The 23,025-nt window shown below is 43.7% G+C and overlaps 2 protein-coding genes across 2 annotated transcripts in view; one reads left to right on the forward strand and one right to left on the reverse strand.

Annotated features, from left to right (window-relative positions):
• Positions 1-375: 375 nt before the first annotated feature.
• The window catches only part of LOC122421098 (major allergen I polypeptide chain 1-like), a 141,119-nt gene continuing 118,469 nt past the window's right edge, over positions 376-23,025 (reverse strand). The window contains exon 3 of the mRNA XM_043436895.1: positions 376-493. Within this exon, the coding sequence (XP_043292830.1) occupies positions 464-493 (30 nt within the window). The 3' untranslated portion in view covers positions 376-463. The remainder of the gene's footprint in view (positions 494-23,025) is intronic.
• On the forward strand, positions 6,475-8,758 carry LOC122421097 (major allergen I polypeptide chain 2-like). The gene is made up of 3 exons (XM_043436893.1): positions 6,475-6,605; positions 7,119-7,300; positions 8,523-8,758. The coding sequence occupies exons 1-3, from the start codon at positions 6,536-6,538 to the stop codon at positions 8,589-8,591; spliced, it is 321 nt and encodes a 106-aa protein (XP_043292828.1). The 5' UTR covers positions 6,475-6,535; the 3' UTR covers positions 8,592-8,758.

A 23,025-nucleotide genomic window follows, 5' to 3' on the forward strand; every position in this document is an offset into this window, starting at 1 on the left:
GGAGATGTGTCTCTTCAGCAGATGCTTTATCTCCTTCGAGCCTCAGATTCTCCCTCGTAAGATGAGGATGATTACTCCTACCCCTCAAGGTTGCTGAGAGGCCTAAATTTGGTGGATGATGCTCATGACCTATGGGTCCTGGTGACAGAAGTGATCAGACACTCTGACTGTTATAATGATCACCAACCCTGCCCCCATGTACTGAATTTGTGGAGAAGCATGTGACAGCACTGAAATCCAGCTGCAGTGGGAAGGCACACAGGTGGTCTCCACTGTGGCCGTGTCCCCCCACCCCCCCCCACACAACCAAAGCCCAATCTCCAGTGAGTAAGCACTTTCTTATGAATTATAAGGCTTTTTATTTCTGGAATCCTCTAATCAGACACCTGGATGTGGCAGGTTGTTAACACTAGTTAGCGATCAGGCGAGTGGCTTCCTTGGGTTCTTGGAAGGAACACCTCTATCAACAGAGAGAACTTGAGTATATTTTATTCTGTAAGAGGAGGTGCAGAAATTTTGTGAGGCCTCCAGGGTGGACGAGATGTGAAGCTGCTCTGAGCACAGGGGAGGGGGCCTGCAGACTTGTTTGGAGGGAGGCTTCTGGATGTGAACAAGTAAAAGTGGATATGTCCTAGGGAGCTTTTCTCCAATGTAACAGAGATTGTGGGGTCTCCCTGGAGGGCTGAGGGCAGTCTTCTGGGATAGAATGGGGGACACTACTGAGGACCACCTTGCAGGGCTCTGGAGTGACTCCTGGGAGTCTCCAGGGATGAGCTGATGCCTGTCTGCTTCCTCCCTCTGGCCCTTGGATGCTTAGAGCTGAAACAGCAGCTTGTTCTCACCACCTCTAGGGCAGCAGAGAAAGGACTGATCCTGACTCTTGACTCTGGGCATCTCAGGCCTGGGGAGGGCAGGAGGGCAGTTTTTGGAAGCAGCCACCTCTTGGGGGATGTGTGGCAGGAATGGCCATTTGATGTCCAAGGAACAAGGAGAAATGTGGGGTTTAGTAGGGTTAAGGCACTAAGGGAAAGAACTGATGTTTGGAGAAGTGAAAGTCTCAATAGGAATGGATTGCAGTAGAGTCAGGTTCCTGTGCTGGAGAGGCTGGAGTCAGGGAGGCCAGTGCTGAGAGCCTAACTCCAAAGGCAGGCGGCGCCACAGAGTCAGGAGAGCCTGAGGCCTGTGACCAGGCAGAGCTGAGCAGTCAGGGCCAGCTCAAGAACTCCAGGGCTGGACTGAGTTTTCCTGCAGGATCCTTTCCCACACTGTGGGTGTCGGCCACATCCTCTCTACCTCCTCATTCATGAGGATCTTTTTGCTCCCAGGTTCCCAGGGAAGGACCAGGGTGGAGAGGAAATAATCCCCCCCACTTCCCAGTGCCCTGAGTAGACCCCTGAAACTGCTGCCCACACACAGGCCCCACAGGCACATTCACAGATAGCCTGACCCACCAGAGCACAGAGAGCATCCTGCTTATCCTGTGGTGTCAACTTCTCATCATTACAGCTCTTGAGTGTATTGGCAGTTTCCAGTACATCAGAGTTTTGGTTATACTTTTCAGCTTGTTTAATATATGCCTCATGGCTTCCTGATATGAACAGGTCAATAGTGTCCCTCAAGGCTGGGCAGAGGTCTTCACACTTTGAAACAGAAAGATAAGGGGACACTTCCTGTAAGGCACTCGGCAGAACACCCTATTCCCTTCCGGCTCCCAACATGCTCAGTGCTGCCCTGGGAAGGTGTCAGAAAGTTTGGGGAGCCCAGGTTCCAGCCACTCACTTCCGCCCACGATGAGGAGCAAGGCAGCGCAGAGCATCAGGAGAGCTCCAGCCTGCGTCATGGTGCCGGTGGCAGATGCTCCCTACTCACCTGGAGCCCTTTTATACCTGTGCTTGTCCTCACCCCCAGGGGGCCTGTGTCGCATGCTTCCTTTTTTCAGGAGAATCTGCCAGGCCACAGTGTGATGTTGCCCAGGACTGCACAGGAGGAGCTGTGTGTGTTGGCAAGATGCTAGTCCTTGAGTCCACAGAGGGCACTGGCTCAGCCTCCTCCTCCTGGAGGGCTCTGAGGGAGGGGCAGCTGACATAGGAAGCTTAACATCTGAAAATCCCCTGGCTGACCAAAAAGGGCAAAAATGCTCCCCAACCAGGCCTCCTGAATGATGGCCAGTGACAGCTTCCTAGAACAACACATGACCTTGAAGACAGGCTGGTGTGGGCTTTATGGGTTTTCAGGAAGCTCCATGCTTAGGAATGGTCTCACAGGGAGAAAGTGCCAGGCAGGCCAGAGCACAAGCCTTGAGGCCCTGGTGAGGCTCTCTGGTGGCTCCTGCTCTGCCCTGCTGTTATCACTGTGTCCTGGATCTTGTCAGTGGCTTATGTTAGGCCACCTACCGGAATCAGTTTCTGGAGCCCTGAAATCTCTTATATGTGCTGGCCCAGAAGTTTCTAGTTTTCTCTTGACCAGTCCTGCCACCTGGTGACTTTGATAGGACCTCATTCTACACAGAAATATTTCTGCAGCTTCTTCTTTTTTCTTTCACTTTTCCTTTTGTATTGAGTCTAGCCCATTAACAATTTTATGATAGTTTCTGGTGGACAACAAAGGGCCTCAGCTATATATACACATGTATCCATTCTTTCACACACTCCCCTCATCTAGGCTCTTACAAAACATTTAGCAGATTTCCCTGTGCTATACAGTTGTTCCTTGTAGGTTGTACATTGTAAATACAGCAGTGTGGACCTGTTCATTCTGAATTTTCTAACTATCTCTTCTCCCCATCCTTGCCCTGGTCAACCATAGGTCATTCTCTAAATCTGTGAGTCAGTTTCTGTTTTCTAAATTAATTCATTTATATTGTGTCTTTTTAGATTCCACATATAAAAAGATGTCATAGGATGTTTCTGCTTCTCTGTCTGACTTACTTCACTTACTTATGACAGTCTCTAGGTCTATCCATTTTCTGAAGCCTGTTTCTACTCTTGAGTGTTCTGTTCCCACTTTCTCCTCTCCAGAGCTCCCACTTGAGGAAAAGCCAAGCCCCTTCTAGGCCACAGTCTCTGGGCCAGTTGCACAACTAGCCCCACACTGCTGCTGCCTCTGTGAGTTTATCCCTGCCTTTCTCTCCTCCCTCAGTGCCTCCTGTCTGCTTCTTGACCTGACCAAGTGTGCTCCTGCAGCAGGGCCTCTGCATGTGGAGCCCTCCCAGCCTGGAGGCTCTTCCTCCAGTGGCTGCATGATTCATTCCCTCATCCTCAGGTGTCTTCAGGTATCACATAGCACAGATTTCCCCAACTATTGAGTTCTAATATCAAAACAGTCTGTCCGTCTCCTCCCCCCATGGCCCTCTGTCTTCTCCCCCTGCTTCATCTTCACCCAGAGCACTTCTTTTTGTGGGGTCACTGTCTTTCACTCCCTCTCAGGTGAGGAAGAGCTGCAGGAGAGCGAGAGCTGTGCTGTGTGCTGCTGCATCCCCAGGACTAGGAGAGGGCCCAGCACTCGCTAGATGTTGCACAATATTTGTTAGAATAATGGCAGGAATATTCCATTTCTCTGGAGTCAATAAACAAGAATATTTTTTAGTTCTATTTACTATAGATGTGCTTATGAATATTTCCTGGGATTAAATAAGTAAAGTAAAGGTTTAAAATATTTGGTAAATCAGAATCAAGTATTTTCTTGCTTGAGGCACCTGGCTGACCTTTCTCTGAGCCACATGTGGTGGAATCCAGTTTGCTGAAAACCTGAACTGAAGTTGGGTTGCAAGGTGTGTGACCACAGTCAGAACCCTTTGGCATATAGGTTTCACATCCGGTAACTGCTCTTGGCAAAGAGGGACCAAGTACTGAGCTGCAGTGATAGTTGACCTAGTGGAGCCCCTCCTCACCATGACTCCTGTTGCCTGGGGTCCACCCCTCTGAAGGTCACTGAGTGAGGGGCTCAGGGAGCTGCAGATGTGTCTCAGAGGTTCCTGGGCAGGAAGATGAACACCACAAGGCCCAGGCTGCACATGCTGGCTCTTTGTCTGTGGCAGCAGGACTTCTGTGTGGTGAGACCCCTGCCGATGGATCCCATGCCTCCTGTCCTTCAGAAGACACTGCCCCCAATGCCCTCTGCAGCTCCGTGAGGAGAGGAGTCAGGGCCTGGAGTGCTGAGTAACAGAGGTGGCTGCAATGGATCCAGCCCAGTGCCCTTCCGAGGGTGCTACAGGTTCCTCTGAGATATCTCAGGATCATGGGGACTTTTGGTGACATCGGGGTGAAGAGCTGGGCAAGGTCAAAGGAGGAATGCAGCGCCTGTAGCCCTTTTCTAATGCATGTTGTTTTTTAAATAAAATTTTAATTTGGAATTATTGTAGATTTATAGAAAATTTGCAAATATTTCTCACAGTGAGAAACAACATTGGAGCATTCAGTTTGGTTCAGTTCAGTCACTCAGTCGTGTCCGGCTCTTTGAGACCCCATGAATCGCAGCACGCCAGGCCTCCCTGTCCATCACCAACTCCCGGAGTTTACTCAAACCCATGTCCATCGAGTCAGTGATGCCATCCAACCATCTCATCCTCTGTTGTCCCCTTCTCCTCCTGCCCCCAATCCATCCCAGCATCAGGGTCTTTTCCAACTAACTAAACCTCACCCACTATTTGGATTTTACCAGGTTGTCCATTAATGTCTCTTTGGGTCCCAGCATCGAGTCCATAACCTACACACGCTGCATTCATTGTCATGTGTCCCACTGTCCTCTGCTCTGTGGATTACTCATTCTCTCCTGGTCTGTCATGACCTTCACAGTCTTGAGGAGGATTGATCAGGGATGCTAAGGACTGCCAAAAGCCGAGTTTGGCTGCTGTACTCAAAATGTCGAGTGTGGTTCAGATTTTGGGTTTTGAGGAAGACACCACACAGGTGAATCGCCCTTCCTGTCTCCTCACTTGGGGTACACATGACAATTGTGTGTCTTACCACTGGGGATATCAGCCTTGATTAGTTGATTATGTTGTGTTTGCCAGATTTCTGCACTGTTTTCCCCTTCCCCATCTCTTCTCTTTGAAAATAGGTTACTCTGTCTAGCCCACACTTGGGAGGGGAAGGGCTGTCAGATAACCCTCCTGGAGCAGATGATTTCTGTCTGTTATTTGGGATGTTTCTGTAAGGAATAGTTGTCTCCTCTCCCACATTATTTCAGGTTCGTTTAGGGGCACTGGGTCTTTGTCTTGCTGTGTTGGCTCTACGTTTCAGCACAAAGACTTTCTGTTTTCAGAGCATGTTCTATCTAGTTTGTGTGTGAGGGTTTTAGTTGTCCAAGGGCATGTGGGTTCTTAGTTCCCTGACCAGGGCTTGAACGAGTGTCCACTGCATTGAATGGTGGGTTCTTAACCACTGGACCACCAGGAGAGTCTCTGTTTATTTGATCATTTATTTATGTCAGTATGGACTCAGAGGTATTAATTTATGCTTTGGGTTATCATCTAACACTCTGCTATTTATTTTGTTTCTCAAACTGTTTCTAGTTTGACTGTTGGGAGCTGTCTCAGACTTCCTTCAAGAGTTTTTAAGGACCATCTCATCTCATTTGAGCCAACAAACTGCTTTCCTAGCCTGAAAGGTTGAGTTTGACTTTTGAGAAAGTTTTTACACACGGAGTGCCACCTCTGGTGGACTCAGCTCTCTGGGCCTTAGAACTCCCGTCCCCAGTGTCCTTTAGGGCTGTAGACCTCAGAGTCTCTGCCCCAGGAGCAGACTCCCAAACCCCACAGATGCTCCCTGATGTTCCTGGATAGACTGTGCAGTGCAGGCACCTCTTGAGACCAGGCTCACTGATAGAGGAGGAAGGACAGCCAGGAGAAGGGACAAGGCTGGAGCCTGCTCAGGAACTTGTTCCCTTAAGGGCCTGAGGAAAGCTGGTGGTCTGATCTGAAGTTACAGAATTACCAGTGCCTGATAAAACCCACATGGCCTCAAGTCCTGCGAGTTTCCAGGTTGGAATGATTTGGAACCCAGGGCTACTGTCCACCAGTCCTCAGCCATTAGATATTTGGGGGCTTCAGTAGGGCCCAACTCCACATTCTTATCTCCAGAACTTAAACTTGGGGGAAAAAGGAAGCATTCTTAATGACCTTTTTTTCTTCCTGAGAGTAGTGGAGATCTGTCCTTGGCCCTTTTGTGATTCCATCTGCTCAGTCTGGGAGAGTGCTGACCTCAGAGCCAGGATAGGTTGGGGGAAGGTTGCCAGGAAAACAGTTGATGGTTGGGCCTGGGACAACAGAGCACTTGGCTCCAAATGGAATCACTTAGAAATGTCATCTCCACTTGATCTTTGGCAAGGATACTTCTGCATTTTCTCCAGGAGCTCTGCTTTCAGAGTAGGAAAGGCTTCCCACAGTAAACACCCCAAGGCCCAAGGGAGCCACCTGTGCCAGGTGCCTGGCCACAGGCCTTTGGTCCTCCTGGGAGGGATGTGGGTTGGGCTTGGGGACTAGTGGTTTATAAAGTGATAGATACCCTGCCCTGAGCAGAGCACTCCAGCCGCTGCCATGATGAAGGGAGCACTGCTTGTGCTGGCCTTGCTGGTGACCAGAGAGCTGATCTTCGAAACCAGTGAGGATAGGAAGGAGGGACCGAGTGACCCTTCTAATCCTTGCCTGATGCCGTCTCACTACATCCTTCCCAGTCATGTCCAAGCCACTTCTAGGGTCAGATTCAGAGGGCAGCTGTCTGATCAGTGCCCAGGAGTCCTGCACCGACTGCCTTAGGCTTTCATTCTTTGCAGAGAGGATGGTGTGGAGCAGGAAGGGTCATTAGCTGTGCACACCCTTGGGGATAGTTCCTTCAGGTTAGTCGTGCTTAATGGAAAAGAGAAGTAGGCTGATGTTCTTAAGGGCAGTGGTCAAGGGTAGAGGAGTCTCCAGGCCCAGCCCCTCTTGCTGCTCCCTATGCTGGGAGTGCCTCATAGTGAAGGTTTTCTGTCTGGGATGTAAGTGGTCCAGGGAGAGGGCAGGTCTCTGGGGAGGTGAGTCTGGAAGTTTTGGATGTGTGAGTTCCTATCAAGTGGTGAGAAAACAGGAACCTTCTGACATGGTGATCCTGTTGATGAGGTGTTTTCTGTTGTGTCTTCAGCGGAAGCATGCCTTCTGTTTTATGGAGTGTTTGGCACAGTGAGCTTTGGAAGTGAAATATTGTTGAATACAACGCTTGATCTTGTCTATGCTACTGATGAGGAAAAAGCAGCTCTAGGAAAAATCCAGGATTGCTACAATGAAGCGGGATTAACTGACAAGCTTTTGGATCTGCAACTCATGGTAATTTACCCCTCCTTAATCCCCACCCTGATAATTCACATATGACATAGTGTAATGTGCCACATGGTAATAGATCATGCTATCATGGGATATTCGACAGAGAAGAGCTATGAACAAAGAAGCACAGTAAAACCTTTGCTCCAGCGTGTATCACCTATAATATGCAAGCACAATCCACTTGCACATCCAGTGTCCCATTACCAAACCTGTTCATATCGTGCCAATTAACTCACACCGAGTAGGAGACTGATATCAATGCAATACGCCAAGTGTGTTGACTCGTTAAATTTTTTTTTTTTTTTCTAACGTGAGAGATGCTAGCATTGGAGGACTATAATTTTAATCTTTGGCAGGAAACCAACCATTTAACATAAACACGTGTAGGAGTCATGTCAGCTCTATTTAAGGAATATTGAAAAGGAGCCCCTGCCTTAAGAGTCTCTTTCCAGGATGAGATTCTCTGGGTTTGTAAGGTTTATGACTTATTGCCAATTCACTTCATCTTGTACCCACTCTATTGGCCATTGCTCTGGCTCAGATTCCCATTTCCACTGACATGATCTCAGTGTTTACAAGCCTGATTTTCCACTGTGGTGTTTTGGTGACTGAGGCTCCTAAGGAGGCTTCTAGGTACCTGTGGCTGCTCACTTGGGCTAGCAGTATATCTCCTAATGGTCTATCTCTACTTTCTTGTTCTTGTCATACAGTACTGGAGATTGTGAGTAGTCTGTCTCGGCATATTTTTCTCAAATTTTTATTGTTCAAAATGGGAGATTTTCAAGAACCAAAGTTTCATGCACTATAGGAGGTCACAGGGGACATGGGGTTGCTTACAGCACCTGCATGTACATTCCGTCCACCCAGCACACCTGACAGAAGAGTCTCAGGTGCAAAATATGTGACCCAAACCCAGACACCAGCACTTTGCTCCTCCCTCAGGAGCAACCCTGGCTGTGCCCTGCTAACCCTTGTCATCTCCTCCCCTCCCTGGTGTGGCTGGTGGCTCTCTCTCCCTCCTGACGCCTGTGCCTGGGCTATTAGGGACCCATCCTCCCCCTGGTGCCTGATGGCAGCCCTCCCTCCAGTGGTGGGTTTGTGGGCAGAGGTTCTTGCTGGGGATGAGGCTGAATCCCTGAGGGTGAGGGGTGACATGATCCTGGGGAGACAGAATAGCCTGGCTGTGGGCTCAGATCCTGACCCTCCTTCTCCTCCTCCCTTCCAGGCTTCCATCAGCTTCAGTACGGATTGCATCAAGCATTCAGTCTCCTCGGTGGTGAATTCCATTTTTTGAGCTATATTCAGTGTGCTCTCTTTGTTGACATAGTCTTTGCCAGCGATGCCCCATCTACACTTGATCTTCCTGCCCTTTTTCCCTCTCAACTAAAGTTGGAATCTAGACACCTGTCCCCCCTGATGTGGTCTTTGTCAGATTGACTCTAATAAAATAACTGCAGCTTTGCTCAGTGTGACCAGTGTCTGTGTGCTGAGGGGAGGACATGAGGCAGGAGGTCTTGGATGATGGTGGGGAGAAGTGGCTCATGTTGTCATTGAGAGCATGGGGACTGGGGTCAAATAGCACAAGAGTAAACCTAGGCCCTGTCACTGGCAAGCTGTAGGAGCATGGGCAAGTTTGTTGTAAATTTCTCAAGTCATTCTATCATCTGCTAAACAGGGATTGTGTGTGAAGATTAAGCAAAATAACAGATATATAACCCCCGACTTCATTATCTTGAAAGGATAAAATTGTTGTTTGTGGCCACAGATAGCTTATCTCCCACTCTGTCCTTTAGCACAATGGCAGAGCCTCCAGTCCTTTAAATGTCCCTCTGGTTATTGACAGGCGACTCAGGAGATGACCTGAGCAGGCTCATAAGAGGTCCCCTCTTTGTCCCAGTGACATTTGCCATTTTCTGCTTCTTAGATGGGTGACTTGAGGAGCTGGACCTTTTCTCAGGGACACTAAGTACCTCTGCTGTCTTTGGGTTCTTCCACAGGGACCAGTACTCCTATTAAGTCTTGGATCAGGAGGAAGGGAGTGGATGGAAGAAGCTACCCCAGTGGGAATGTTGTCTCTATGGAAACACCTCATGCTGTGAAGTGTAAATTGCAGGATTGCCACATACGCACGTGTCCAGAACCCTCCAGCCTACTTCTGAAATAATGAAATGTGTATTTTGCATTACCATAGAAGACTTGGAAGGATAGGACTAGGTTTTATCCCTGTTTCTCAGGGTCTAGAGTATTGTCAGACTACTGTTAGCATGGCCCACAAAAAGAGTGGCATAACTGGTAAAATGTCTCAATCTTCTGGCTAGGCAGGCATAAGGTCACATCAGTTCAGTTCAGTTCAGTTCAGTCACTCAGTCGTGTCCTACTCTTTGAGACCCCATGAACTGCAGCACGCCAGGCCTTCCTGTCCATCACCAACTCCCGGAGTCCACCCAAACCCATGTCCATTGATTGAGTCGGTGATACCATCCAACCATCTCATCCTCTGTCGTCCCCTTCTCCTCCTGCCCTCAATCTTTCCCAACATCAGGGTCTTTTCAAATGAGTCAGTTCTTCACATCAGGTAGCCAAAGTATTGGCGTTTCAGCTTCAACATCAGTCCTTCCAATGAATACCCAGGACTGATCTCCTTTAGGATGTACTGGTTGGATCTCCTTGCAGTCCAAAGGACTCTCAAGAGTCTTCTCCAACACCGCAGTTCAAAAGCATCAATTCTTCGGCACTCAGCTTTCTTTATAGCCCAACTCTCACATCCATACCTGACCACTGGAAAAACCATAGCCTTGACTAGACGGACCTTTGTTGACAAAGTAATGTCTCTGCGTTTTTATATGCTGTCTAGGTTGGTCATAACTTTCCTTCCAAAGAGTTCATTTCAGTTCAGTTCAGTTCAGTCACTCAGTCGTGTCTGACTCTTTGCAACCCCGTGAATCGCAGCATGCCAGGCCTCCCTGTCCATCACCAACTCCTGGAATTTACTCAAACTCATGTCCATCGAGTTGGTGATGCCATCCAGCCATCTCATCCTCTGTTGTCCCCTTCTCCTCCTACCCGCAATCCCTCCCAGCATCAGGGTCTTTTCCAATGAGTCAACTCTTCACATGAGGTGGCCAAAGTATTGGAGTTTCAGCTTCAGCATCAGTCCTTCCAAAGAACACCCAGGACTGCTATACTTTAGGATGGACTGGCTGGATCTCCTGCAGTCCAAGGGACTCTCAAGAGTCTTCTCCAGCACCACAGTTCAAAAGCATCAATTCCACAGTCATCAAGACAGTATGGTACTGGCACAAAGACAGAAATGTAAACCAATGGAATAGAATAGAAAGCCCAGAGATAAATCCACAAACCTATGGACACCTTATCTTTGACAAAGGAGGCAAGGATATACAATGGAAAAAAGACAACCTCTTCAACAAGTGGTGCTGGGAAAACTGGTCAACCACTTGTAAAAGAATGAAACTAGCACACTTTCTAACACCATACACAAAAATAAACTCAAAATGGATTAAAGATCTAAATGTAAGACCAGAAACTATAAAACTCCTAGAGGAGAACATAGGCAAAACACTCTCCGACATAAATCACAGCAGGATCCTCTATGATCCACCTCCCAGAATATTGGAAATAAAAGCAAAAATAAACAAATGGGACCTAATGAAACTTAAAAGCTTTTGCACAACAAAGGAAACTATAAGTAAGGTGAAAAGACAGCCCTCAGATTGGGAGAAAATAATAGCAAATGAAGAAACAGACAAAAGATTAATCTCAAAAATATACAAGCAACTCCTGAAGCTCAATTCCAGAAAAATAAATGACCCAATTCAAAAATGGGCCAAAGAACTAAACAGACATTTCTCAAAAGAAGACATACAGATGGCTAACAAACACATGAAAAGATGCTCAACATCACTCATTATCAGAGAAATGCAAATCAAAACCACAATGAGGTAACATTACACGCCAGTCAGGATGGCTGCTATCCAAAAGTCTACAAGCAATAAATGCTGGAGAGGGTGTGGAGAAAAGGGAACCCTCTTAACACTGTTGGTGGGAATGCAAACTAGTACAGCCGCTATGGAGAACAGTGTGGAGATTTCTTAAAAAAACTGGAAAATAGAACTGCCATATGACCCAGCAATCCCACTTCTGGGCATACACACTGAGGAAACCAGATCTGAAAGAGACACGTGCACCCCAATGTTCATCGCAGCACTGTTATAATAGCCAGGACATGGAAGCAACCTAGATGCCCATCAGCAGATGAATGGATAAGGAAGCTGTGGTACATATACACTATGGAATATTACTCAGCCATTAAAAAGAATTCATTTGAATCAGTTCTAATGAGATGATGAAACTGGAGCCCATTATACAGAGTGAAGTAAGCCAGAAAGATAAAGACCAATACAGTATACTAACACATATATATGGAATTTAGAAAGATGGTAACGATAACCCTTATGCAAAACAAAAAAAGAACAGAAGTACAGACAGACTTTTTGAACTCTGTGGGAGAAGTGAGGGTGGGATTTTCGAAGAACAGCATGTATATTATCTATGGCTGAAACACGATCAACCAGCCCAGGTGGGATGCATGAGACAAGTGCTGGGCCTGGTGCACTGGAGACCCATGAGGGATCGGGTGGAGAGGGAGGTGGGGGGGGGGATCGGGATGGGGAATACGTGTAATCTATGGGCTGATTCAGTCATGTATGACAAACCACGAAATGTTGTGAAGTAATTAGCCTCCAACTAATAAAAAAATAAAAATTAAAAAAAAAATAAAAAAAATAAAGTAAATCAGTCCTGAATATTCATTGGAAGGACTGATGCTGAAGCTGAAACTCCAATTCTTTGGTCACCTGATGCGAAGAACCAACTCATTTGAAAAGACCCTGGTGCTGGGAAAAATTGAAGGCAGGAGGAGAAGGGGATGACAGAGGATGAGATGGTTGGATGGCATCACTGAGTCAATGAACATGAGTTTGAGTAAACTCTGGGAGTTGGTGATGGCCAGGGAAGCCTGGCATGCTGCAGCCCATGGGGTTGCAAAGAGTTGGATGCGACTGAACAACTGAACTGAACTGCAGTTACTAAAAAGGAATATAGTGTATGTTGACATGGTCATCTGTTTTTAAAGTAAAATTTGACAAGTAGATATTTTAAGCACAGTTAAAATATGTATTCTTTCTATTCTGATTTGCCCTCGTTTACATTATTGGAATGTTTGAGTTACTTTCTTTTGTCCTGTGGGGTTTTACTGTGTGTATTTGTTTTTCTTTTTCTTTTTGGTAATGGGAGTATTTAGTCTCTTCAAAACTATTTATTTCAAAAGAGTGCATGTACAATATTTGCACTCAATTTTAGTATGCACATTGATGTGTTTTGAAATTTTTACACTGAAAAACACATATAATCAACATATGAAATATTTCTATTATTTTACCCAAATAAATGAAATCATGCAAGATATTCTCTTTTATACCTAACTTTTTTTTGTTGATTTATGTTGTTGTGGGAAGCAGTAGTTCAGTTCTTTTGCTAAATAGTATTTTATCATATGGATATATGAAAATTTGTTACATGTTGGTAGAAATTTCTGTATTTTTTTTTCAGAATTATATTCTTATTTTTATTGTAATGGAAAACACATGAAATCTATATTTTTTCTTTTTGATTCTTTATTTAGATTTCTAGTAAATATATACATGTTAATATGAATCTTAAATGCACAGCCATGGAAGTTCCTCTGAGGTCACTGTTGTTTTCAGGAAAACAGACCTGAGGAAATTGTTGGCTCTCCAGAACACCTCTAATCAATGACTTCTTTATTGAAATATTTACTGACCACACGACATGTGCTAGTTCATTTGTCCCTTGGCTTGCTCAACTCTGTTTTTTTAACTAAACAACCAAGAGAGCCTCATCAACCAGGCAGAATTGCATTTCTTTCAGTGGCAAAAGAAATGGACCAGTAACACACAGTCACAGCTATCACTCCAGCATCCTGGGCTCATGTATTGTCATTAGCTAAGTGAAATTAAAACTAGGAAACCACACTTTTAGAAAACTCAGACACACTAGTTTACTGAGTAGCAGAATTATAAACACCATCCCCAAAGGGGCAGAGAAAATGAAACTTAATTTTCCTCTAAGAGAGACAGTCCCAGTTTACACCTGTTGTGTCACAGTCCCAGCTGCCCAAACATTTCCCCCAGGGAATCTATATTCTTAATAACTCTAAGTATTGTTAGCTAGAAGTAGTTAACAACTGTACAGTAGTTCTCTAGCAGTTTTATATTTTGCACATTGCATAACTGAATTTCAACAGAAAATTTCATTTCCCAACTACTCTTTGTCCTTGGTAACCACCATTCTGCTCTTTGTTTCTGTGGGTTTCAAACCTTATTTTTTTTTTTAGTAATGTATTTTCTTGAAAATTTTGTTTTTTTGCCATGCCATACAGCTTGTGAGAACTTAGTTCCTTGACCAGGGATTGAGCCTGGGCATTTGGCAATTAGAGATTGAGTACTGACCTCTGAACTGCCAGGGAATTTTCTGGTATATCTACTTAAGATACTATCTCATGTAAGTGGGATTGTGCAGAATTTGTCTTTCTGTGACTGGCTTATTTGTCTTGCAATAATGTCCTTGGGGCTTCCCTGGTGGCTCAGATGGTAAAGAAACTGCCTACAATTCAGGAGACCTGGGTTCAGTGCCCTGGAGAAAGGAATGGAAACCCACTGAAGTGTTCTTGCCTGGAGAATCCCATGGACAGAGGAGCCTGGCAGCCTATGTTGATGGGGTCACAAAAAGTTGGACATGACTGAATGAATAACACTTTCACTTTCAGTGTCTTTAAGGTTCATCCATGTTGTTATATATAGTAAGATTTCCTTCTTTTTAAAGACTGAATAACACTGCACTGTATATATGTGTGTATATGTGTCTATATCATGTTTTCTTTTTATATCTGTTGATGGATATTTTGCTTACCCCCATGTCTTGGTTATTGTGAATAATGCTACAATGAACTGCATAGTGCTATATCTTTTGGGATCTTGATTTTAATTCTTTTTGTTCATTTTTCAGTTGATTAGTCATGTCCAACCAGGTGCCATGATCTTAGTTTTTAGAATGTTGAGTTTTAAGCCAGCCTTTTCACTTTCATCTTTCGTCCTCATCAAGAGGCTGTTTAGTTGCTCTTCACTTTCTGCCACTAGAGTGGTATCATCTGCATATCTGAGGTTGTTGATATTTCTCTTGGCAATATTGATTCCAGCTTGTGATTCATACAACCCAGAATTTTGCATGATGTACTCCACATATAAGTTAAATAAGCAGAGTGACAATGTACAGCCTTGATGTACCCCTCTCCCAATTTTGAACTAGTCCATTGTTTCATGTCTGATTCTAACTGTTGCTTCTTGATCTGCATACAGGTTTCTCAGGAGGCAGGTAAGGTGATCTTGGTTTCCCATCTCTTTAAGGATTTCCCACACTTTATTGTGATCCACACAGTCAAAGGCTTTAGTCAATGCAGCAGAAGTTGATGTTTTTCTGGAATTTCCTTGCTTTTTCTATGATCCACCAGATAGTGGCAATTTGATCTCTGGTTCATCTGCCTCTAAATCCAGAACATCTTGAAGTTCTCAGTTCATGTACTGCTGAAGACTTACATGAAGGATTTGGAACATTACCTTGCTAGCATGTGAAATGAGCCCAATTGTATGGTAGTTTGAATATTCTTTGGCATTTCCCTTCTCTGGGATTGGAATCAAAACTGACCTTTTCCAGTCCTGTAGCCACTGCTGAGTTTTCCAAATTTGCTGACTTATTGAATGCAGCACTTTAACACAATCATCTTTTAGGATCTGAAATAGCTCACATGGAATTCCATCACCTCCACTAGCTTTGTTTGTAGGTAATACATCCTAAGGCCTTCTTGACTTCAAACTCCAGGATGTCTGACTCTAGGTGAGTGACCACAGCATCATGGTTGTCTGGGTCATTAGGACCTTTTATGTATAACTCTTCTGTGTATTCTTGCCACCTCTTCTTAATATCTTCTGCTTCTGTAAGGTCCTTGTCATTTTTGTCCTTTATTGTGCCCATCTTTCACTAAATGTTCCCTTGGTATCTCCAATATTCATGAAGAGATCTATACTCTTTCCAATTCTATTATTTTCCTCTTAATTCTTTTAAATAGATAAATACTCAGAAGTGAGGTTGGTGGATCATATGAAAATTTTATTTTTCAATTTTTGTGGACCCTCAATACTGTGATCCATACTGACTGTGCCAGAATACATTCTCAATTTCTCAAAGTCCATGCCAGTACTTGTCTTTTTTTTTAAATGGCCTTCACATTAAGTAGGAGGTAATATCTCACTGTGGTTTTTCTTTGTATTTTCCTGATAATTATTGATATTGAGCACCTTTTGTATACCTGTTGTGGGTTTCCTTGGTGGCTCAGACTGTAAAGAATCTGCCTACAATGCAGGAGGCCTGGGCTCAATCCCTGGGTTGGAAAGATCCCCTGGAGAAGAGAATAGCAACCCACACCAGTATTCTTGCTTAGAGAATTTCATGGACAGAGGAACCTGGCAAGCTACAGTTCATGGGGTCCCAAAAGTTGGATGACTGAGCAACTTTCACTTTCCCTCTTTGCCATTATTGTATTTTCTCTGGAGATTATCTGTTCAGAGTCAATGCCCAGTTTTAATTGGGATATTTGTGTTTTTATATGGAGAAGTAGGAATTCCTTCTGCATTTTGAATATTAACTTCTTTTCAAATATGTGGCTTGAAAATATTTTCCCTTTATGTATGTGGACTTTTCATAGTGTTGATGATTTCCTTTGCTACATAGAAGCTTTTTCTTTACATCATTTTCACTTGTCTACTTTTGCTTTTGTTGCCTTGCTTTGGGTGCAATATTCAAGAAATTATTGCCCAAACACTTGTCATACAGTTTCCCCCTCATGTTTCCTTCTAGTAATAAAGTTTCAGGCATATGTTTCAGTCTGTAATCTATTTTGAATTGTTTTGTGTGTGTAGTGTAAGATAAAAATCAAATTTTATTCTTTTTCACTTATATATCCAGTGGTTCTCAGCACCATGTATTGAAGATACCATCTTCCCCCATTGTGTATTCCTGGCACCCTTGTCTAAGATCAGTTGACTGTGTGTGTGTGTGTGTGTGTTTCCTTGGCTGTTTATTCTGATTCACTGGTCTATATGTCCAAATATTGGTATTGTACTGTTTTAATTACTGAAACCTTGTAATATGTTTTGAGATGAAGAGGTGTGGTGCCTCCAGCTTTGTTTTTATCCCCCCTCAAGATCATTTTGGCTATCCAGAGTCCTTGATGGTTGCATATGATTTTTAGTATCATTTTTCTAGAACACCAAAAAATGCCTTGGAATTTAGATAGGGACTGCATTGGCTGTTTATATAATTTTCCATGGTATGAATGTCTTAACAATATTAATCTTCCAATCCATGAATGTTGGGTATTGTTCTACCTATCGTGTCTTCTTTAATGTTTTTCATTAATATTTTGTAGTTTTCCGTGTATGTCTTTCCCTTCTGTGATTCAGTCTATTCTTAAGTATTTTATCTTTTCTTAATTTCCCTTTGAAGTTTTCATTGCTAGTGTATGGAAACATAACTGTTGTGGTCCTCTGGGTTCAGCAATAAGGGACCAGGGCAGGCACTGGTGATTGCTAGTGCCAGGAGTGTGCACATGCTCAGCTATGGGGCTGTAAGTGAATGCACAGGGGCAGTGATGTAAGCATTGTGGTGAGGGCCGCCCCCGTGGAGGATCTGGGTCTGATCTCAGGTGCAAGTTCAGTTGCTGAGGTCAGAGCTGGTGTCATGTACACGCCTGACTTCAGGACTGGGACTAACTTTGCAGCATCCATGATGGCTGTGCTGAATTTCAATGAGGCATTAACTGTCATGGCTCCTGTTAGGGAGGGTGGAGGGACTCAGCACCGGAGTCTGAGACATAAAAACCTGTGGGACCTTCTGTGCTGAGAGCTGTGGGCACATGCAGTAGTTGTGCTGGCTGTTGGTTTGCTCCACAGCTTTTCTCATTTTACTTTGCACTACTTTGTTGCTGCAGCTTCTTAAGTGGACCCCTGAGCTTTTGTCAGAGCTGTTTCATTCACATCTGTTTGTCCAATTGTTGTTTTCATTATGAGGGTAGAGAGTGGGATCTCCTACTAAACCATCTTGCTGACATTACTCTGTATATACATTTTAGAATCAGTTTGTCGCTTTCCACAAACTTCCCACTGGCATATGAATCAGGATTTCATTGAAACTGAAGATCAGTAGAATTGAAATCTTAACAATATTAAGTCTTTCAATATAGAATCATGGTGTATGTCTCCATTTATTTATGAATTTTATTTCTCTCAGAAATTAATATTTTGTGGTTTTCATCATACATGTCTTGCATGTATTTTATTAATTCTGTACCACAACATGTTTTTGGTGCTGTTCTGGATGATGAATGAAAGTGTTAGTCACTCAGTTGTGTCCAACTCTTTGTGACCCTATGGGTTGTACTTCACCAGAATCCTGTCTCCATAGACTTCTCTAGGCAAGAATAGTGGAATGGGTAACCATTCCCTTCTCCAGGGGATCTTCCTGACCCAGGCATTGAACCTGGCAGTCGCCTACATTGCAGGCAGATTATTTACCATCTGAGCCACCAGGAAAACTCCATTATGCATGATATTGTACTTCAATTTGCAATTGTTTGTTTCCTGTATGTAAAATAATCTTGATTTTTATATATTGACTTTTATTTTGGAAATATATTCAACTCCCTTACATGCATAATCATGTTTTTATAGATTCATAGGATTTTCTCTATATATTATATTTTACTCTGTATATTTAATGTTTTCTCTGAAAGAAGAGAATTTGATTTCTTCTCTTCCAACTATACTTTGTGTTTATTTTTTCTTGCCTTATTGTAGTTTTGAGAGCTCCCAGTCCAATGTTTAATAGAAATAGAAAGCATAGGCCTCTTTGCCTTATCTTTAATCATGGGGGGAAAAACTCAGTCTCTTCTTTAAATGCAATGTTATTTGAAGTCTGCCTTGTTATTTTTGGTGCCTTTTAGTAGCTTGAGGAAATTTTCTTATATTACTACTGTACTGAAAGGCTTAATGGATTTTGAATATTTTCAGTTTCTTTACTGCATATTTTGATATTTGATAAATGCTATTAACTGTCTGTTTCAGTTGTGCTAAGTACCAATCATATTGAAATATGAACTTCTCTTCCCTTGGCAATGCTTAAATTCCTCAGCAAAAATTTTACAAAAATGTTGGCAGACTCAGAGTGAGGTAGATGAAATGTGGTGGAAAACAGAGTAACATTCTGCTGAAATTGCTTACAGAACAGGCACTGTCCCTGTGAAACGTGATATGTACATGGCCCCACCCTTTCTAACTTGAGTCAAACTACTTCCCTCCCTCTTGAGATTCTCTTATTGTTCTGTGAGGAATAGTGACCTCATTACTAATTCAGATCTTACCGGGCCTATCTGCTTTCTGCCTTTCTTTTCAAAATTTAGCTGCCTTATCTATAGCTCATTCAGCAAACTGTGAATTAGGTACTAGTTTATCAGTGTAAGGAAATATTTACCAATTGGGAATTGAATGCAAAATAAACAAACAAACAAACAAACCCACCAACATACTAGAGTGAGTTTCCTGAGGTAAATATGAGCCTTAAAGAATCTGCAGATTTATAGCAGTTTATTTTGGGAAGCCGTACAACACCTTCAAGTGTGGACTTTACCAAGGACTCATGTACACGAAGAAATAAAACAACAGTGCTGAAGTAAACACTTTACTGACAGCTGAGAATATCAATTCAAAATGAGGCATGAAAGAGAAACAAAATGAAGGTATATTTTACAAACAAATAAAATGATATTCCATGCTTACAGATTGGAAGAATTAATACTATTAAAGTGGCCATAATACCCAAAGCCATTCACAAAATTCTATGCATTACCCATCAATATGCCAAAGACATTCTTCACAGAAGTAGAAAAACAATCCTAACACCCTGAATAGCCAAAGCAATCCAGAGAAAAAAGAACAAGGTGGAGGTATTATCCTTCCAGATTTCAAACTGTACTACAAAACCATAGTAGTCAACACAGTATGGTACTGGCACAAAAACAGACACATTGGAAAAGATTAAAAAAAAAAAAGTTTAAAAAAAAGAGTTGGTCCAAGTATGTTAAGAGCCAATCCTAGGTAAATGTGAATTTATGTTAATTCCCCACTTTCCCACTTATTTTAAGTTTATAAGAAGTAGCTTAATGAGATGAATATACATAGCAGAAATACTTTTGGGTCTAAATATCAAAGTTTATTGAAATAAAATATAATCTATAATAAAAAAAGTTCTTAGGTAGGTTGGATTATTATTTCAAAAGCCTCCAAAGATTTCTAGCAGTTTTAAGACTGTTCTTTCTTGGTGACTCAGATGCAAAAGAAATGGCTATTCTTGAATAATAGCTGTTTGAACTTCTTATTCTTTTATGAAAAATAAGATTATGCATAAAATTTTTTTGCCTATTGAAATTATTCTGCTTGTTACACTCACTGTTGTAGTGTGCAGTCCTAACTGGCTGAAGAATTTTATTCAGGCTTCCACATAACATTGAGCAGAGTCCCCTGTGCTTATGCAGCTGGACATTTTGGGTTATCCATTCTAAGTATAGTAGGGTGCACCTGTCCATTTCAAACTTCTAATATCCTTTCCCCCTATCCTTACCCCCAACAACAATAGTTTGTTCTCTAAATCTGTGGGTCTCTCTGTTTTGTAAATAAGGTCATTTGTATCATGTCTTTTCAGATTCCTCATATAAGACATGTTATGTTTCTGTTACTCTAAGTTATATCACTCAATATGACAGTCTCTAGGTCCATCCATTTTCTGCAGCCTCTTTCTACTCTCGAGTGTCTCTGTACTGTTTCCACCATTTCCTTTCCTTTTCCACTTGAGGAAAAGCCAAGCCCCTTCTAGGCCACAATCTCTGGGCCAGTTGCACAACCAGCCCCACACTGCTGCTGCCTCTGTGGACTTATCCCTGCCTTTCTCTCCTCCCTCAGTGCCTCCTGTCTGCTTCTGGACCTGACCAAGTGTGCTCCTGCAGCAGGGCCTCTGCACGTGGAGCCCTCCCAACCTGGAGGGCTGCATGTCATCCCCTCATCCTCAGGTGTCTTCAAGTATCACAGGGCAGATTTCCCCAGACTCTTGAGCCTGCCTATCAAAGCATTCTGCCTCCATCCTCCCCCCTTGGCCCTCTGTCTTCTCCCCCTGCTTCATCTTCGCCCAGAGTGCCTCTTCCCATGGGGTCACTGTCTTTCACTCCCTCTTAGGTGATGAAGAGCTGCAGGAGAGCGAGAGCTGTGCTGTGTGCTGCTGCATCCCCAGGACTAGGAGAGGGCCCAGCACTCGGTAGATGTTACACAATGTTTGTTAGAATAATGGCAGGAATATTCCATTTCTCTGGAGTCAATAAACAAGAATATTTTTACTTCTATTTACTATAGATGTGCTTATGAATATTGCCTGGGATTAAATAGATAAGGTAAAGGTTTAAAATATTTGATCAGAATCAAGTAGCTTTTGGCTGGAGGCACCTGGCTGTTCTTTCTCTGAGTGAACTTAAGGTTTACTCTGATGGCCTGATCTGAAGTTGAGACACAAGGTGTGACCACAGTCAGAACCCTGTGCCAAATAAGATTCACATCCGGTAACTGCTCTTGGCAAAGAGGCACCGAGTACTGAGCTGCAGTGTCAGCTGACCTCCGTGGAGCCCTTCCTCACCATGGCTCCTGCTGCCTGGGCGCCACTGCCCTGAAGGTCACCCCACGAGGGCTCATGTGGCTGCAGATGTATCTCAGAGGTTCCTGGGCAGGAAGGTGAACACCACAAGGCCGAGGCTGCACATGCTGGCTCTTTGTCTTTGGCAGTAGGACTTCTGTGTGGTGGGACCCCTGCCCATGGATCCTATGCCTCCTGTCCTTTAGAAGACACTGCCTCCAATGCCTTCTGCAGCCCTGTGAGGAGACAAGTCAGGGCTTGGGGTGCTGAGTTACAGGTAGCTGGCAGGTATCCAGCCCAGTGCCCTTCCAAGGGTGCCACAGAGACGTCCCCAGATTGTGGGGACATTTGGTGAATTCAGGGCGAAGACATGGTCGGAGTCAATGGAATACAGTACATGTAGCCCTTTCATAATGCAAGTTGTTTTTTAAATGTATTTTTAATTGGAGGATAGTTACTTTACAATATTATGTTGGTTTTTGCCATACAAGATGGTTCAGCTGTAAGCATACATATGTTTCTTGCCTCTTGAACCTGCCCCCATGTCCCACCCAATTACACTCCTGTAAGTTGTCATAGAGTACCACGTTGAATTCCTTGTGCCAAGTTGTTTTTCAATAAAATTTTACTTTGGAATAATTTTAGATTAATGGAAGAGTTGAAAATATTTGTCAAAACTGATAAGCAACTTTGGAGTATTACTTCTAACTTAACCTCACATATTATGTTTAGTTAACCACGTTGTCCATTAAGGTGCTTTTGGATTTCAGAATTCAACCTACAACCTACACACCGCATTAATTGTCATGTGTCTCCAGTGTCCTCTGCTCTGTGGAGTCCCTCATTCTCTCCTTGTAATAGCTTATGCATATGGTGTTTGGTGCTGAGTTCGTGGTCTCCGAAGGAGAAGATATGACTCCAGGACCAAAGACACAGTTTCAGTAACTCAAAGTTTTGTGCACCAAAGATTTTTGTTTAAAATGACAGGACAGAGAAAGCTTCTGACATGGACATCAGAAGGGGGTAGAAAGAGTACCCCCCTTCACTAGTTTAAGCATGGCATTGCATACTTCTCAACTGGCTGCTGAGAACAGATAAATAGAATACCTCATGGTTGAAAGAGTTCCACCAGACCCTTTCTGAAGGCATACATCCTGAGATAACTTCAGCACAAGATTGGCCAGAGAGCAGGGGTCCTGTCAGGGAGAATGGTTCTGTACAACTTCTCCGGGTGAAATATACTGTTGCTGTGTAATCAGGGGTACAAGTCTTGAGTAACAGGTTCCCAGACAAGCTTTGTTACAGTTATAATCATTAACATAGAGGGTAAGAAGAATATTTCCATGATCATAGGCTCTGAACCTAAAGAAATGCCAGTTCTTGGGCAAGATACATTGTTGCCCAAGGCTTAAGGAAAGCATGAGGGAGAATGTTCACCTCCTCCTTAAAGGGCCCTGCACTGCCTAAGCTTTAACTTTCTTAGGGATCTGTCATGGCCTTGGCCATCCAAGGAGAACTGGCTAGGGATGGTAGAAGGTCCTCAAAGCTGAATTTGTCTGCTGTTGTATAGCAGACAAATGTAGAGTGGGGGAGGAAACATCAGCTCACTCCAGCACTCTTGCCTGGAGAATCCCATGGACAGAGGAGCCTCACGGGCTACAGTCCATGTGGTCACAAAGAGTGGAACATGACTGAAGCAACTGAGCTTAGCAGAGAGTGGGGTTTAGACTTTGGGTTTTGAGGAAGACACCACAGAGGTGAAGCACCCTTCCTGTCTCCTTACATCAGGGTACTCGGGACAGCTGTGTGTCTTACCACTGGGTGTGTCAGCTTTGACTATTGATTAA

Source organism: Cervus canadensis, chromosome 18 (genome assembly GCF_019320065.1).
Source record: "Cervus canadensis isolate Bull #8, Minnesota chromosome 18, ASM1932006v1, whole genome shotgun sequence".
Classification (NCBI taxonomy): domain Eukaryota; kingdom Metazoa; phylum Chordata; class Mammalia; order Artiodactyla; family Cervidae; genus Cervus; species Cervus canadensis.